Source organism: Dama dama, chromosome 5 (assembly GCF_033118175.1).
Source record: "Dama dama isolate Ldn47 chromosome 5, ASM3311817v1, whole genome shotgun sequence".
NCBI classification, from domain to species: Eukaryota; Metazoa; Chordata; class Mammalia; order Artiodactyla; family Cervidae; genus Dama; species Dama dama.
Window position 1 is genome coordinate 52,128,704 of NC_083685.1, and position 15,216 is coordinate 52,143,919.

A 15,216-nucleotide genomic window follows, 5' to 3' on the forward strand; every position below is an offset into this window, starting at 1 on the left:
TCAAATACAACAGGAATATTTCAGTTACCAAGTCCACTGAAAACAAACCCACTGAATTTGCCCATAGCTATCTCGGAAGACTGACGAGACACCAAGCAAGCGAGAAAAAGAATCCAGACGCCAGCATCCAGACACACAGTCTGACATCCTAACTTGTATCTCAGATGTAATACTAAGTACCAGTAACAGCAGTATCTTTCACAGAATGTAGAAAAAACAAACTTTTTTCCTCTATTTTCCCATCTTATCTCTGGCCAAATATTTGACCATTGTTGTGACAGTATTATTATATTTTAATTTAGATAATTCCTAATAGTCAGTCTTTACCAAATGGTGGGAATAAAAGCCAGGCCCTCAAAGTCCATGTATTTCTGGTACTGTTGTTTTCTACTCCTATCTCTTATTCTTTAATGTTATCAATAATGACAACAACAACAACAAAAAAAAACAAATAACATTCCAAAATCCTTCAAGTATAAAATTTCAAAACCGAGTTTCTCTTCTTATTTAAACATTATCTAAATTCTTAAGTATAAATAATACGTAATTAAAATACAATGGATTCTCACATGAATTAGAACAATCAAAAGACAAAGGTAACAACAAAAAGAGATACAAAATTCTAAAGTAAGATGCATAATTTAGGTATTTAGGTACAGTATTTACTTATATACTCTAAAATCCAAAACAATGGATTTTATCAGAGATTTAAATTTATTTCACAACTAATACTATTGTCTTGTTTCTTTTTTCCCTCCTAGTCCATTCCAAGATATGGAAGTTCCAACAACTCAGGCAACTCAGGCCCAGCACTACCTCCCTCAACCTTCTAGTACCTAATTATATGAGGACACATGACAGAGATATACAATCTCATGCACTATACATTTCTACCCTCAAATGTCTGTTTCCCATTAAATTCATTAGTTCATGCATTGATTTTATGAACAAAACAGAAATGTAATACACTGGATGGCTAACCTCTTGATTTTCTACTCCATTGCTGGGAAGCTCCAAAACAGAACCTCCACTGTCAACCACTGCTGATGTCATTGTTTACTCCCTGAGGAAGCTTCAAACGCTACCAATCACTGTAATTAAAGGTTCATAGATGACTGTCAGTGTTACAGGTTTGCATTATCATCTTTTAAAAGTCAATAGAGATGGAGTAGAGTTGATATCCAGAAATCCAGTCTTCTTAAGATGATTAACCAGAGAGCCTAAAAAGAAGAAGAATTTGAAAAATTATTTTTAGAAATACAAGGATATAAAGCACAAACTATTTTGCAATAAAATTTTTTAACATTTTTATAAACTGAGAAAAAAAGAGCTAGGCTTATACAGCTCGTGTCAAAAGAGGGCAGTAATGAGCACTTCTCTTAGAGCAGTCAAGTTCACAATCTGCAGTTCTTACCAAGCTATTATTGCACATTGGCGATCTTATGATGTTTACATTCTAAGAAATAAAATGTTACAACTTTCTCCCCTTATGAAGATGTATTGTTATTCCTGAAATAGTCTGGTAAAAATTTCTGAAATTTAAAAAAAGTTTTATGCACTAAAAACATAAAATGTGCTGGACCAAGACAACTTCTAAAATTATTCACCTATTTAACAAATTAAAAGATGTATTGGTTTGTAAACATTTCAGTCTTCCTTGGCTCATTTGGTTTGTTTATGTATATGAATTTATGTTTATGTTGTTTATGTAGGTATATAAATAACTAATTAGAATTATCTTTTGCTTACAGTAGCAGGCTCATTTTGTGTTCATAATTTGTATACTCTATAAGGTCTATAAAACAGATTAATTTGAATTACTTATACTTTCAAATACAGTAGTTTGAAAATAAAGTAGTGAAATGACTTGGAATGCCTTTAATATTACTTTATCATTCTTTCTTCAATAACTTTTTTGTTATTGGTTCAAAATGCAATATAGCAAATGGTTTCAAGTAAACATAATTCAAGTTTTTTTCCCCTAGTGGAGATGAATGGCAATATGTACATCATCTTGATTTATGTATTAGATTATTTCTTAAAAGGTTACATTTTATTTGATTTTTGTGAACATTAAATATTTCACAAAGAAATCACAGGGCTTTTTAACAGAATTTTTCACACAAAAATTTCACACACAAAAAACTAAGCATATTTAAAGAGAAAATAATCATTTCTAATTAATCATTCCATTAATAACATGTCCTATATTAAATATGAAAATAAAATAATAAAGAATTTCCATAAACTTCTACAGTAAATAGAAAATTCCTGAAAAAAAGCAGAAATTTCACCTCACTACCTAAGACCCATTCAGTACTACTATTAGTCTTCTTCTTGATCTTATCAACAGAAAATGCGATAGGAAATATTTGTATCTTAAGAATAAAAACTAAGAGAAATCCTCAATCCCATCACACTGAATCTCACTATTATCACATAAGATAACAATTATTTTCAATTTCTGTTTTCTAATCATACAGATAACAACAGCAGAAATAAATTTTACTTACAATTTGAATGTTAAGTAGTCTAAGCATCCTTCACTAGTTTCACAACTTGGCAAGAGTTAAAATATAAACCAGCAGTACTCTGGAACTACTAATGGGGGGAAAAATACAGTATTAATATAACTCTATAAAAATATTTTATTCAAAATAGATGTGATTCAGACAATATGTACTTACTACAACAAATCATCTCCAAGCCTGATGACACACATTTTATAATGAACATAATTAATTATTTCTAAGCTACTGAAGAATCAAAAGTTTTTTAACAGACTTAAAAGTTTTAAGTCATCACTAAATGACAATTACTGAATAACAACAGATTCCCACATACATAGCCTATACCCCACATTATGGGCTATATTTCAATCAACCAACAGGAGGATTTTAACACATGGCTGCAAGTATAACCCCAGAACTCCAGGTGTACTAAATCAAGTTTAAAAAGACTAATTTCAATTTAAAAAAATAATTAATTTAAAAAATTTAAACAAATTTTTAAATAATAAAAAAAAAGACTAACCCAGAAAACTACTACTGAACAACATTAATGTATTATTGCCTGTTAAACTTTCCTGCCATTCACTTTTTTGCTCACTCTTCAAAAGTTAGCATTCACACAAATCCAAACACTCCAAGCCTCCTCAAATAGCCCTTATGTTTTCTAAAGCTGATCTGCTGACAGGCGCACTGGATCTTAGGCCTTGTTCCATCAGTTATTCCTTCTTTTTCCTTATCTTTCTCTTTCTTAACACTGGGTTCTGTTCCTCAACATCCAAATATTTATAAGACTCTCTCATCTTTTTTTTTTTTAATTTCTTGGCCATGCCACACAACATGTGGGATCCTAGTTCCCTGACCAGGAATCTAAGCCACGCCCGCTATAGTAAAAGCATGGGGTCTTAACCACTGGACCGCCAGGAAAGTCAAGACCCTCTCACCTTAAACATGACTCCTCCATGACCCTGCATAGCCCTCTAGCTACCACTCTAGTTCCTTCCTTTCTCAGATACAGTTCTACTTAAAAAAAAAAAAATCGTTTAAATTGTGCCTCCACTTTCTGATTTCTACACAAGTTTGGTATCCATCACCACCAAATGAAATTTTTATTAATTCTGGTTATCAAATCCAAAGGATACATTTCTGTCTTCATAGGACTTAATGTCTCTGAAACATCTGACACTGTTGATTATTCCCCCCTTAAAACTACCTTGAATTTATCTTCTCCCTCTCCAGATACTCTTTTTCAATTTCCTGTTGCAGGCCCACCCCTAGTTTTCAAGGAACTTTAAGAGTACAAATATAAGCCCACATACCATATGCTTAAATATTTTAAAGCTATAGACCAAACTAACAGGCTAGTAAATTTTATTCTATCCCACTATCTTGACATATATACTTTCATAAAAACTTAAAAGGCTAAGTTCTGATTTGGCATTCCCAGACTCAACATCAGTTGGGGGAAGGGGCCTGCCTTCTTCTCATCCCATCTTTGGTTCTACTCCATACTACAAAAAGCCTCATATAAAAAAAAAAAAAAAAAAAGCCTCATATATATACATGTGGACATCCCAGACAACATGTCTAACCTCTGCCTACATGCCTGCAAACAGCTGCCACCTGGCCAACCCTCAGGCCAGAGATACATATATGTGGTACAGTCTAAGAGGAGAGAATCAGGGAAGAGATCTGTGAAGGACCACGCGGACAGGGAATTTGGGGATACAAATACTCTTAGCTTGATCTGGAAATGGTTTCCAGATGGACTAGCCCCTCAAAATCCTCATCCTCTCAGGAGCGGTATAGCTGGAAAAAGGCCAGATGAGGACCTCTAAAGCACAAGGCCCAGACTAAGGTTCCTGCCTGGATAACTCTAAGGACAGAGTAACTCTCTAGTCAGTCCTGGAAGGTACTTCCAGGATCCCATCCCTCCCTAGTCCTCTTCAGATCTTCACACTCTCTCTAAACTATCCGAGACACTGTCCTGGCTTCACTCAACTCTATCTTCCAGTCTAAACCATTTTATGGGCTCCAGTTTGTCTACTAGGTATTTTCTTGCCTATACTTCCCTGCAAATTTAAATAGCAAGCATCTATTCCAGGATATTCCAAGGACTACATTAGTTAATTCAACCAATCAATAAATATTAATTGAGCACCTTTTATGTACTAGTAGTTTTCAGTGAGAGTTATAGTGATGAATAAAGCAAAAGTCCTGGGCTTCCCTGGTAGCTGAGTGGTAAAGAATCCACCTGTCAATGCAGGAGACAAGAGTTCGATTCCTGATCCAGGAAGATCCCGCAAGCCACAGAGCTAAGTCTGTGCACCACAACTACTGAAGCTGTGCCCCAGAGCCCTGGGAGCCGCAACTACTGAGTTCACATGCCGCACTACTGAAGCCCCCAGAGCCTGAGCCCTGCAACGAGAGAAGCCACCACAACGAGAGACCCACACACAACTAAGAGTGTAGCCCCAGCTTGCTGCAACTAGAGAAAAGCCTGTGCAGCAATGAAGACCCAGCACAGTAAAAAATATTTTTTTTTAAAAGCACAAGTCCTTATTCTTATGCATCTTAAATTCCAGTGTGGAGAGAAGAAAATAAGCAAAATATGTATTACGCATGTGCAGATGGTGATAAAGGCTAAGGAGACAAATGAGCCAAAGGGAGAGAATATTTAGCAAGGAAGAGGGTTGCAATTTCATACTGGGTGATCAAGGAAGAATTCACTGAAAAAGTGACACATGTGTGAAAACTCAGAAAGTAGGAATGAACTGTGCCAATGACTGGCACAACGACTTTCCCAGTGAAAGGAAAGGGAAAATTCAAGATCTTAAAGAGGCAATAAGCCTGAGTAGTTCAAATATCAGCAATAGAGCTGGAGTGAAGTGAGTAAAAGGAAGACAGAAGATGATGACAGAGAGGAAAGAGAAAGGGATGAGAGGAAAAGGGAAATCCCTCTCTCAGGACTCTGACTTTTATCCAGGGAGAAGGAGGATTTTATGCAGAGAGATGACCTGATTATTAAAAGGATCAATAATCAGATGCTGGATTGAGAACAGATAAGAGGACAAGGGCAGAAGCACAGAGATCAATTTGGAAGCTGATATCATAATTAGGTGAGAAGTGATGGTGGCTTGGACTGAGTGGTAGGTGAGTGAACAGTGAACTTTCAAAAATTTTTGTAGATGAAAGAAGCAAAATTGGATAGCAAACTGGATGTGGGGTGTGAATGAAAGAGAAGAATCAAGAATGACTCCAGAGAAATCAATCAGAGCACCTGGACTAGCCATTAAGTGGGATGAATAAAAGTGTGAGAGAAACCCAGTATGTCCCAAACTGAACTTTTTCTCTGCTACCTCCCCCAAAGTATGATCTCTCCTACTGTGCTTACCTCCATAAACTATACTATCGCCTACACAAGTTGCCTAAGAAACAGACGCTAAACTCATCGGTGACTTCTTTTTCCACTATCATCATCATCCTCTCTCACTCTTGACTCATCTCTATAATCTCATATGCTCTGCCCTAGTTGAGGTCCTTATCATCTTTTTGAAGTTGTAAGAGCCTCAGAATTTGCCTCTTGGCCTCTAATCTCCCCTCCTTTCCAGTCCATCTAACCGCACCAGCAGGGTAATCCAAGACTGAATAACGTCAAGCCCCTCTCAAAATTCTTCAACAGTTCATCATCACCTACAAGATGAAATTTCAATCTTTGCAAGCATACTGATTTAGTAAGAACAAGTAAGGGGTCTAGGTCTCTTTTTCAGAAGTTATGAAATGTTCATTCTGATATGCTCCAGTATGGAAATCACAAATCTAATCCATGCTCACTTGTCCAGCCTCATCTTCCCATTTTACTCCCTCCACTGTGGTTGTTTAATACCACAATTGTTTACAGCTCTCTATTTCCTCTCTCTCTTGACGTCCTTCCTCTGTTTGCCCATTTGGCCAATCCTAGCTGTCTTAACAGGTCTCAGCCCTAAAGCACCTGCATCACCAAAGGGATCAATATTCTCTGTAATTCTCTTCCCCCAATCCACATTATATACCTTCCTCACAAAAACATCAAGAAAATAACAGTTTCCAGCAGATCATCCACTTACCACCTCCAACGAACCATATCAAACCCAACACTTAATGCCTTTCTTCAGTGCTCCTTAAAATCTTGCTTCTCTTTACCGTCTTAATATTATCTTCTTACTACTTTCTCAAAGCACCAAGTTTAAATACACTAAACCAGGGGTTTCATGCAGCAGATACACATGCAGCAGTAAAGATATGGTGAATACAAGGGTAAACAAACATATCCCAATAAGACAAACATCTTCACTGTTCACTACACAGACCAAGCTCATTCCCTTCCCTATCCTTCTGCTGGTTCCCTTATCTCACCAGGAATGCCCTCTTCTTTGGTTATTCAAATTCTACCTCTCCCCCATGGACAACGTTTCCCCTGTAATAATATCACCTCTTTCTTCTCTCTACTACACCAGTTCTTTCAGTAACACTTACTAAGCACTTAACTATATACCAAACACAGCAGTACGCCAAGGACACAAAAACATAAAGCCAGGACTCGCCCTTCAAGCAGCGTAGAGTACAGCAAGGAGAGACACCTAAAGCAAGTACATTAATGTAAATGTCATGAAGGAAACTACAAAGCACAGTGGACAACATCAAAAAAAGTAACACCCAATCAGCCCTGGGGGGTGGGAAGATTCAAGAAAGACTTCATTAGAGAGTCACCATTTGGCCTAGGACTAGAAGAAGGGGTGGAAGTTGGCATAACAATAAGAGAAACATCTTTGAATAATGAATACTGACTCAACTCTCTGGACTAAAAAAACTCTGAGAAATGATAGCAAACCTAAGTATCACTCAGAAAAAAATTCACCTCAGACTATAATTGAGTTACTTAGAATCACATTCTTATATCACATTCTCCCCAAAAACAGTTTATGTGTATGATTTTATTTATATAAAGTATAATAACAAGGAAAATTCTATGATATTGGAAATAGGATACTATATCACAAAAGACTACTAAAAGAGAGAATTTTTTTTATCAACAACCTCAGATATTATCTTCCTGCAATGTGGGAGCCCTGGGTTCGATCCCTTGGTTGGGAGAAGGGAAAGGCTACCCACTCTGGTATTCTGGTATTCTGGCCTGGAGAATTCCATGGACATTCCATAGTCAATTCCATTGAATTCCATAGTCAATGGGGTCGCAGAGTCGGACACCACGGAGCGACTTTCACTTTCTTTTTCAGATATGCAGGTGATACCACTCTAATGGCAGAAAGCAAAGAGGAACTAAAGAGCCTCTTGATGAGGGTGAAAGAGGAGAATGAAAAAGTTGGCTTAAAACTCAACATTCAAAAAACTAAGATCATGGCATCTGGTTCCATCACTTCATGGCAAATAGATGGGGAAAATATGGAAACAGTGACAGACTATTTTTCTTGACTCCAAATCATTGCAGACAGTAACTGCTTTCATGAAATTAAAAGCCTAGTCCTTGGAAGAAAAGCTGACATATCTAGACAGCATATTAAAAAGCATTAGTTTGCCAACATTAGTTTGCCAACAAGGGTCCATACGGTTAAAGCTATGGTTTTTCCAGTAGTCATGTATGGATGTGAGAGTTGGACCATATAAAGAAGGCTAAGCATCGAAGAATTGATGCTTTCAAACTGTGGTACTGATGAAGACTTTTCAAAGTCCCTTGAACTGCAAGGAGATCAAACCATTCAATCCTAAAGGAAATCAACCCTGAATATTCACTGGAAGGACTGATGCTGAAGCTGAAGCTCCAATAATTTGGCTACCAGATGCAAAAAGCTGACTCATTGGAAAAGACCCTGATGCTGGGAAAAAACTGAGGGCAAGAGGAGAAGGGGGTGACAGAGGATGAAATGGTTGAATGGTATCACCAACCCGATGGACATGAGTTTGAGCAAACTCCAGGAGATAGTGAAGGACAGGGAAGCCTGGCATGCTGCAGTCCATGGGGTCGCAAAGAGTCGGACATGACTTAATGACCGAACAACAAAATAGAGAATAAAAGACCAAAAAAAAAGAGAGAAATATGAAAAACACACAATTCACAAAATTAGATATAAAAATAGCCCTTAAACATAAGAAAAGATGTTCAAATTCACTCACAGGAAAATGCAAATTTTTTAAAAATTGAAATACCATTTCTCTCATCTATCAAACTGGTAAAAATTTAAAAGTATAACAATAATCTGTTGGTAAAACTGTACATTTATACATTGTAAATGTATGGGAATGCAAACTGGCACACTTTGGGAGGGGAATTTGGTAACATCTAACAAAACTACATATGTACTTACCTTTTGAAACAGTTTTATTGAGATATAATTCACATATCATGGGCTTTCTGATGGCTCAGAGGGAAAGAATCTGCCTGCAATGCAGGAGACTCAGGTGTGATCCCTGGGTCGGGAAGATCTCCTGGAAAAGGGAATGGCTATCCTCTCCAGTATTCTTGCCTGGGGAATTCTATGGACAGAGGAGCCTGGTGGGCTATAGTTTGTGGGGTTGCAAAGAGTCAGACACAACTGAGTGACTAACACTAACACCTACATATCATACAGTTCACCAACTTACAGCATATAACCCAAAAGTTTATAGTACATTAATGAAGTGGTGCAGTCATTACCACAATCTAATTTTAGAACATCTTCAGCACTCCCTCTCAAAAAAACCTCATGTCCATTAGCACTCCCTCCCCATCCTTCCCCAACCCCTAGTCCCTGGCAAGACTAATCTACTTTTATCTCTAGAGATTTGCTTTTTCTGGCCATTTCATATAAATAGAATTTTAAATATGTGAGCTTTTGTGACTGACTTTTTTACTTACTACGCTTTCAGGATTCATCTATGTGTAACATGTATTATTTCAATTATTTTATTGCTGAATAAGATTCCACTGCACAGATATATCACATTTTATCTATTCATTCATCAATTGGTACAAAATTGTTTCCACTTTTTAACTATTATAAGACAATGCTGCTATAAAAATTCATACACAAGTTTTTGTGTAGACATGTTTTATTTTCCCTTGGTATATACCCAGGAGTGAATTGCTGGAACACATAGTAACTTTACACTTAACATTTTGAGAAAATGCCAAATGACATCATTTCACATTCTCATCAGTATGTATGAAGGTTCTAATTTCTTCACATCCCCATCAACACATGTTGCAGGTAACCTGTTATGCAGTAATAATTTATACATCATCTTGGTAGATACAATAAAAATCACTTGATAAAATTTTATAATTAAAAGAAAAAAGCTGCCAAGACTTAATGGCAAAATATTTAAAACTTTCCCCTGATACTGGGAACAGAACAAATATACCTACAATTGCCCCTTCAATTCAAAACCATACTAGCAATCCTGATCAGGAGAGTTTGATAAGGAAAAATTAAAAGGAGTAAGGAACTGAAAGGAGGAAATGAAGCTATCACTGTTTATAAATGATAAAACTCTGTACATACTGTAGAAAATTCAAAAGAACCTTTGGATATTAGAAGAAGAGGGTTTGCGATTTGTGTGGATACAGATCAATATATAAAAATCAGGTGTCTTTTCTATATACCAGAAACAGCAAATGTAATTTTTAAAAAGGATATAATTTACAATAACTACAAAAATATAAGATACCTAAGACTTAGGAATTCACTGGCAGTTACAGAATTTCAGCAGTTAGGAATCAGCACTTTCACTGCCACATCCTGGGTTCAATCTCTGGTCCAGCAACTAAAATCTCACAAGCTGCACAAAGATATCTAAGACTGAATCTAACAAAGACCTCTATGGAGAAAATAAATAAATCTACTGAAAAGGATTAAAGAAGTCTTGGGAATTCCCTGGCAGTCTTGGATAGGTAAGCTCAATATCTTAAAGATACCAATGCTCAACAAATTCATCTAACAAATTCAATATGTGAAAATCACTCCGTCATGTCTGACTCTTTGCAACCCCATGGACTATATATATCCATGGAATTCTCCAGGCCAGAATACTGGAGTGGGTAGCTGTTCCCTTCTCCAGTGGATGTTCCCAACCCAGAGGTCAAACCCAGGTCTCCTGCATTGCAGGCAGATTCTTTACCAGCTGAGCTACCAGGGAAGCCCAACAAATTCAACATATTTCCAGTTAAAAATCCCAAGAAGGTTTCACAAAAAACTTGACAAAGATAGTTAAGAGGGGGGGAGTATTACACAAGAGAAACTGGCAAAAGTGAACAAAGTCCCTGGAAAAGAACTGTCCTACCTAGTCTAGTCTAGTAATTAGACAGTAAGTAGTGGTGTAGACATAACCAAATATAACAATGTAACAGAATATAGAGGTCAGAAAAAGACACATGCATATTGGAAACAATGTAGCAAGAGGCAGTGTTAAAATCAATGGCAAAAAAAAAAAAGACTATTAAATGATGCTGGGACAAGTGATTATCCATACAAGACAAAAATTAAATTACCACCTCTCACCACTCATTAAATTACAGGTGTACTAAAGACCTAAATACAGGTGTACTAAAGACCTAAAGACCTTTTCAAATTAGAAGGAAATGAGAATATCTTCATGAATTCACAGTTAAGGAAAAATTACTAAATACATGGAAAGCAAGAAACAAAGAATTACTAAACATGACTACACCAATATTTTTAAAAGTTCTTAACAGACTCCAAAAACAAAACTGAAAGACAAGACATTAGGTAAAGTAATTCCCCTCCCTCCAAAAAGGGGGGAAAGGAGAGCTCCTACTAATTAATGAGAAATATACACAACCAAAATCTATTAAAGATTTTTAAATATATTAAGGCACACACAGATAAATGTGATGTAAATTCTTGTCAAGATTCTAGTTCTCAGGAATTCCCTGGCAGTCCTAGTAGTTAGGATTTGGCATTCACTACTGGGGCTCAAATTCGATTTCTGGTCAGGGAACTAAGATCCCTCCAGCAAGGTTTGATCTCTGGGTTGGGAACATCCCTTGGAGAAGGGAACAGTGACCCACTCCAGTGAGACCAAAAAGAAAAAAAAAAAAAGGTTCTAGTTTTCATCTGAGTGATGGACTCATGTGTGATCACAAGAAACAACAATGACTGGGTAAATTATTCTGTGTCATGAATCACGGATGATTTATCTAATTGTGTACAAGCTGATGAAGCACAAGCTGGAATCAAGATTGCCGGGAGAAATATCAATAATCTCAGACATGCAGATGACCCCACTGAAGAGCCTCTTGATGAAAGTGAAAGAGGAGAATGAAAAAGCTGGCTTAAAACTCAGCATTCAGTGCTCGCTTCGGCAGCACATATACTAAAATTGGAACGATGCAGAGAAGATTAGCATGGCCCCTGCGCAAGGATGACACGCAAATTCGTGAAGCGCTCCATATTTTTGCATGAGACAAGTGCTCGGGGCTGGTGCACTGGGAAGACCCAGAGGGATCGGGTGGAGAGGGAGGTGGGAGGGGGGATCGGGATGGGGAATACATGTAAATCTATGGCTGATTCATGTCAATGTATGGCAAAAACCACTACAATATTGTAAAGTAATTAGCCTCCAACTAATAAAAATAAATGGAAAAAAAAAAAACTCAGCATTCAAAAAACTAAGATCATGGCATCTGGTCCCATCACTTCATGGCAAATAGATGGCAAAACAATGGAAACAGTGATAGACTTTATTTTCTTGGGCTCCAAAATCACTGCGGATGGTGACTGCAGCCATGAAATTAAAAAACGCTTGCTCCTTGGAAGAAAAGCTCTGACCAACCTAGACAGCTCATCAAAAAGCAGAGACATTACTTTGCCAACAGAGGTCCGTCTAGTCAAAGTTATGGTTTTTCCAGTGGTCATGTATGGATGTGAGAGCTGGACTATAAAGAAATCTGAGTGCCAAAGAATTGATGGTTTGGACTGTGGTGTTGGAGAAGACTCTTAAGAGTCCCTTGGATTGCAAGGAGATCAAAGCAGTCAATCCTGAAGGAAATCAGTCCTGAATATTCATTAGAAGGACTGATGCTGAAGCTAACACTCCAATATTTGGCCACCTGATACGAAGAACTGACTCATTGGAAAAGACCCTGATGCTGGGAAAGGCTGAAGGCAGGAGAAGGGGACGACAGAGGATGAGATGGTTAGATGCCATCACCGACTCGATGGACCTGAGTTTGAGTAAGCTCCAGGAGTTGTTCATGGACAGGGAGGCCTGGCATGCTGCAGTCCATGGGGTTGCAAAGAGTCGGACACGACTGAGCAAACGAACTAAATTTTGTACAACTGAGGTTGGTCAAAGGAGAGGTTTAAAAATGATTTTATTAGTTTCCCATCTACTGTGTAGGAGGAGAAGGGAGTGACAAAGGATAAGATGGTGGGATGGCATTAGTGACTCCATGGATATGAGTTTGAGCAAACTCCAGGAGATGGTGAAGGACAAGGAAGCCTGGCATGCTGCAGTTCATGGGGCACAGAGTCAGACATGACTGAGCAACTGAATAATAATGACAACATCTAAAATGTGAAATCCATTCACATGAATTGATTCCTTTTAAATATGTTGGGTAGGGACTTCCCTGGTGGTCCAGTGGCTAAGACTCTGAGCTCCCAGTGCAGGGGGCCCAGGTTTGATCCCTGATCCAGGGGAGCTAGACCCCACATGCTATAACTAAGACCCAGAGCAGCCAAATAAATAAATAAAATTTAAAAAATAATAATAATAAATATGTTGGGTAAACTAAATAACATTTATTAATACTAAACCATGGACAAACTTCTTTTTCCAATTTCCCAACAGGCTGTGTCAATTTTTTCTGATTTAGTTGCTTCTTAATGTAATTCCTAATTTGTAAGAAAGCTGTAGCAGCATAGAGGGTCACGGTTATCTTACTTGCTAGTGCAGCAACTATATCTAAACAGCCTAACAGATCAGTAAGAGGAAGGACAATTCCATTTATATGACACTCAAGAAAAGGTCCTATAGGAACAGAAAACAGATCAGTGGGAAGGAGTTGATCTCAAAGGGCACAAGGAACTTTTGGGGGTGATAGCACTGTTCACATCTTGATTGTGGTGGTGACTGCATAATGATACAAATTGAATTTGTCAAAATCATGGAAATGTAAGGATGAATTTCACTACATGTGATTAAACTTCAATAAACTAGATTTTAAAAGGAGAGGACAATGCTACAAATTTAACCTATTAAAGAGACATTATTGTACAGTATTAACATTATCATCATACTAAGAAAAACTGCAGCTTGATAATCTAAACTTATGTACAGTTTAACTCACAACTTCCCCCCAAAAAAACCCTTAACTGTTCTTATTTTATTGCTAAAATTAATCCTTTTAAATTTGGAACTCAATTCCTAAAATAGTTTTGATTTGTATTTCATTGTTCAATTTTTTTACTTATCTACCAAGTCTGATGGAAATTATGTATGTAGTTTATAATGTTAATATGACAGCCTCAGTAGTATCAATGTCTATTTTTTCTGTTACTAAATCATGCATTCTTATGCATTGTCTTCTCATTCTTATATAACCATATGAAATAAGAATAATTATCCCTGTATTAATGATGACTATTTTAACAGAATTATTTATGTTTAAGAGCATGTGCAACTTAAGAGCCTGTTGGCCACTGTATTCCCAGAATACAGTAGGTACTCAATAAGAATTTATAGACTGTTGGCCTCACCTCTATGTGACCTTGGACAGTTATTTATCTCTTTAAATTTCAATATCCTCATCCATAAAAAGATAGTGAAACAATTCTAGGAAGTCAGTGTGTTTAGTTCTTTTAAGCCTTTCTATAAAGTACCTGGCACACTATGAATACTGAATGAATGTGACCTTATTATTATCTTTGATAGCATTAATCAGAATTGTATCATACTGCCAAAGCTTCATATTAACAATAAAGCAGTAACAGAATAGACGATTATACCTAAAACCTAACTGCTCCTCATGCCAAACTGAGATGTTCAGTGTTATCTGTTAAAACAAAAATCAGTACATTTTAAAGGGATAAAAAGTAAACTAATGAATCTTTTAAGGAAAGAAGAATCCCCTTCTGAAAATGGAACTTGAGTGTAAGAAGTTATATAGTTTACAAATATCTGGGCCACATAAATCAGGGTTGGAAATTATTTGGGCAGCAAGAGATCATTGTCATGGGACTTACTTTAGGGCAAGGGGAGTCATCTAGATATAAACTGGATCCCAGAAAATGACAAGATAAAAGAAACTGCATTAAATTATTTGAAGAGATTTTAGAGTTCATTTTATAGAAGAAGAAACAGACTGAACAGGCTAATTGGAAAATCAAGTAAGATAACTTGCCAAGCAAAAAAACAATTCTGCACTTCAAGAGTCCCGTACCATGGATAACAGTATCTTAAAATCCGCATTTACTCATGGCCCTGAGTTTTGACACACAGAAAAAGACAAAGAATCACATACAGATAAGAAGTGAACTTAGATAGTTTGTAACATCATCCAAGTTCTGTTTAAGGTATTTTGATGCTTTTCTTGCCAGGCATGTTTCAGTTGGTTTCTTCATCAACCAAAGAACTACAGTGGCCAGGTTTCTGGGTGTAATCTAACAAACGTTGGTTTGTTCAATTAATTTTAGGATGATGAAAATCTAGG

At 36.9% G+C, this 15,216-nt stretch overlaps 1 protein-coding gene and 1 non-coding gene across 5 annotated transcripts in view; one reads left to right on the plus strand and one right to left on the minus strand.

The window, feature by feature from the left end:
* The window catches only part of ELF2 (E74 like ETS transcription factor 2), a 93,695-nt gene that overhangs the window by 66,102 nt on the left and 12,377 nt on the right, over window positions 1-15,216 (minus strand). For all 4 annotated transcript variants that reach the window (XM_061142363.1, XM_061142366.1, XM_061142364.1 and 1 more), the window contains exons 2-3: window positions 2,514-2,601; window positions 982-1,220 (exon numbers count right to left, since the gene is read on the minus strand). In XM_061142363.1, the coding sequence (XP_060998346.1) occupies window positions 982-1,053 (72 nt within the window). In that variant the 5' untranslated portion in view covers window positions 1,054-1,220; window positions 2,514-2,601. The remainder of the gene's footprint in view (window positions 1-981; window positions 1,221-2,513; window positions 2,602-15,216) is intronic.
* LOC133058039 (U6 spliceosomal RNA) lies at window positions 11,853-11,959 on the plus strand. The gene has a single exon (XR_009693164.1). It is a non-coding gene; the product is annotated as a U6 spliceosomal RNA (small nuclear RNA).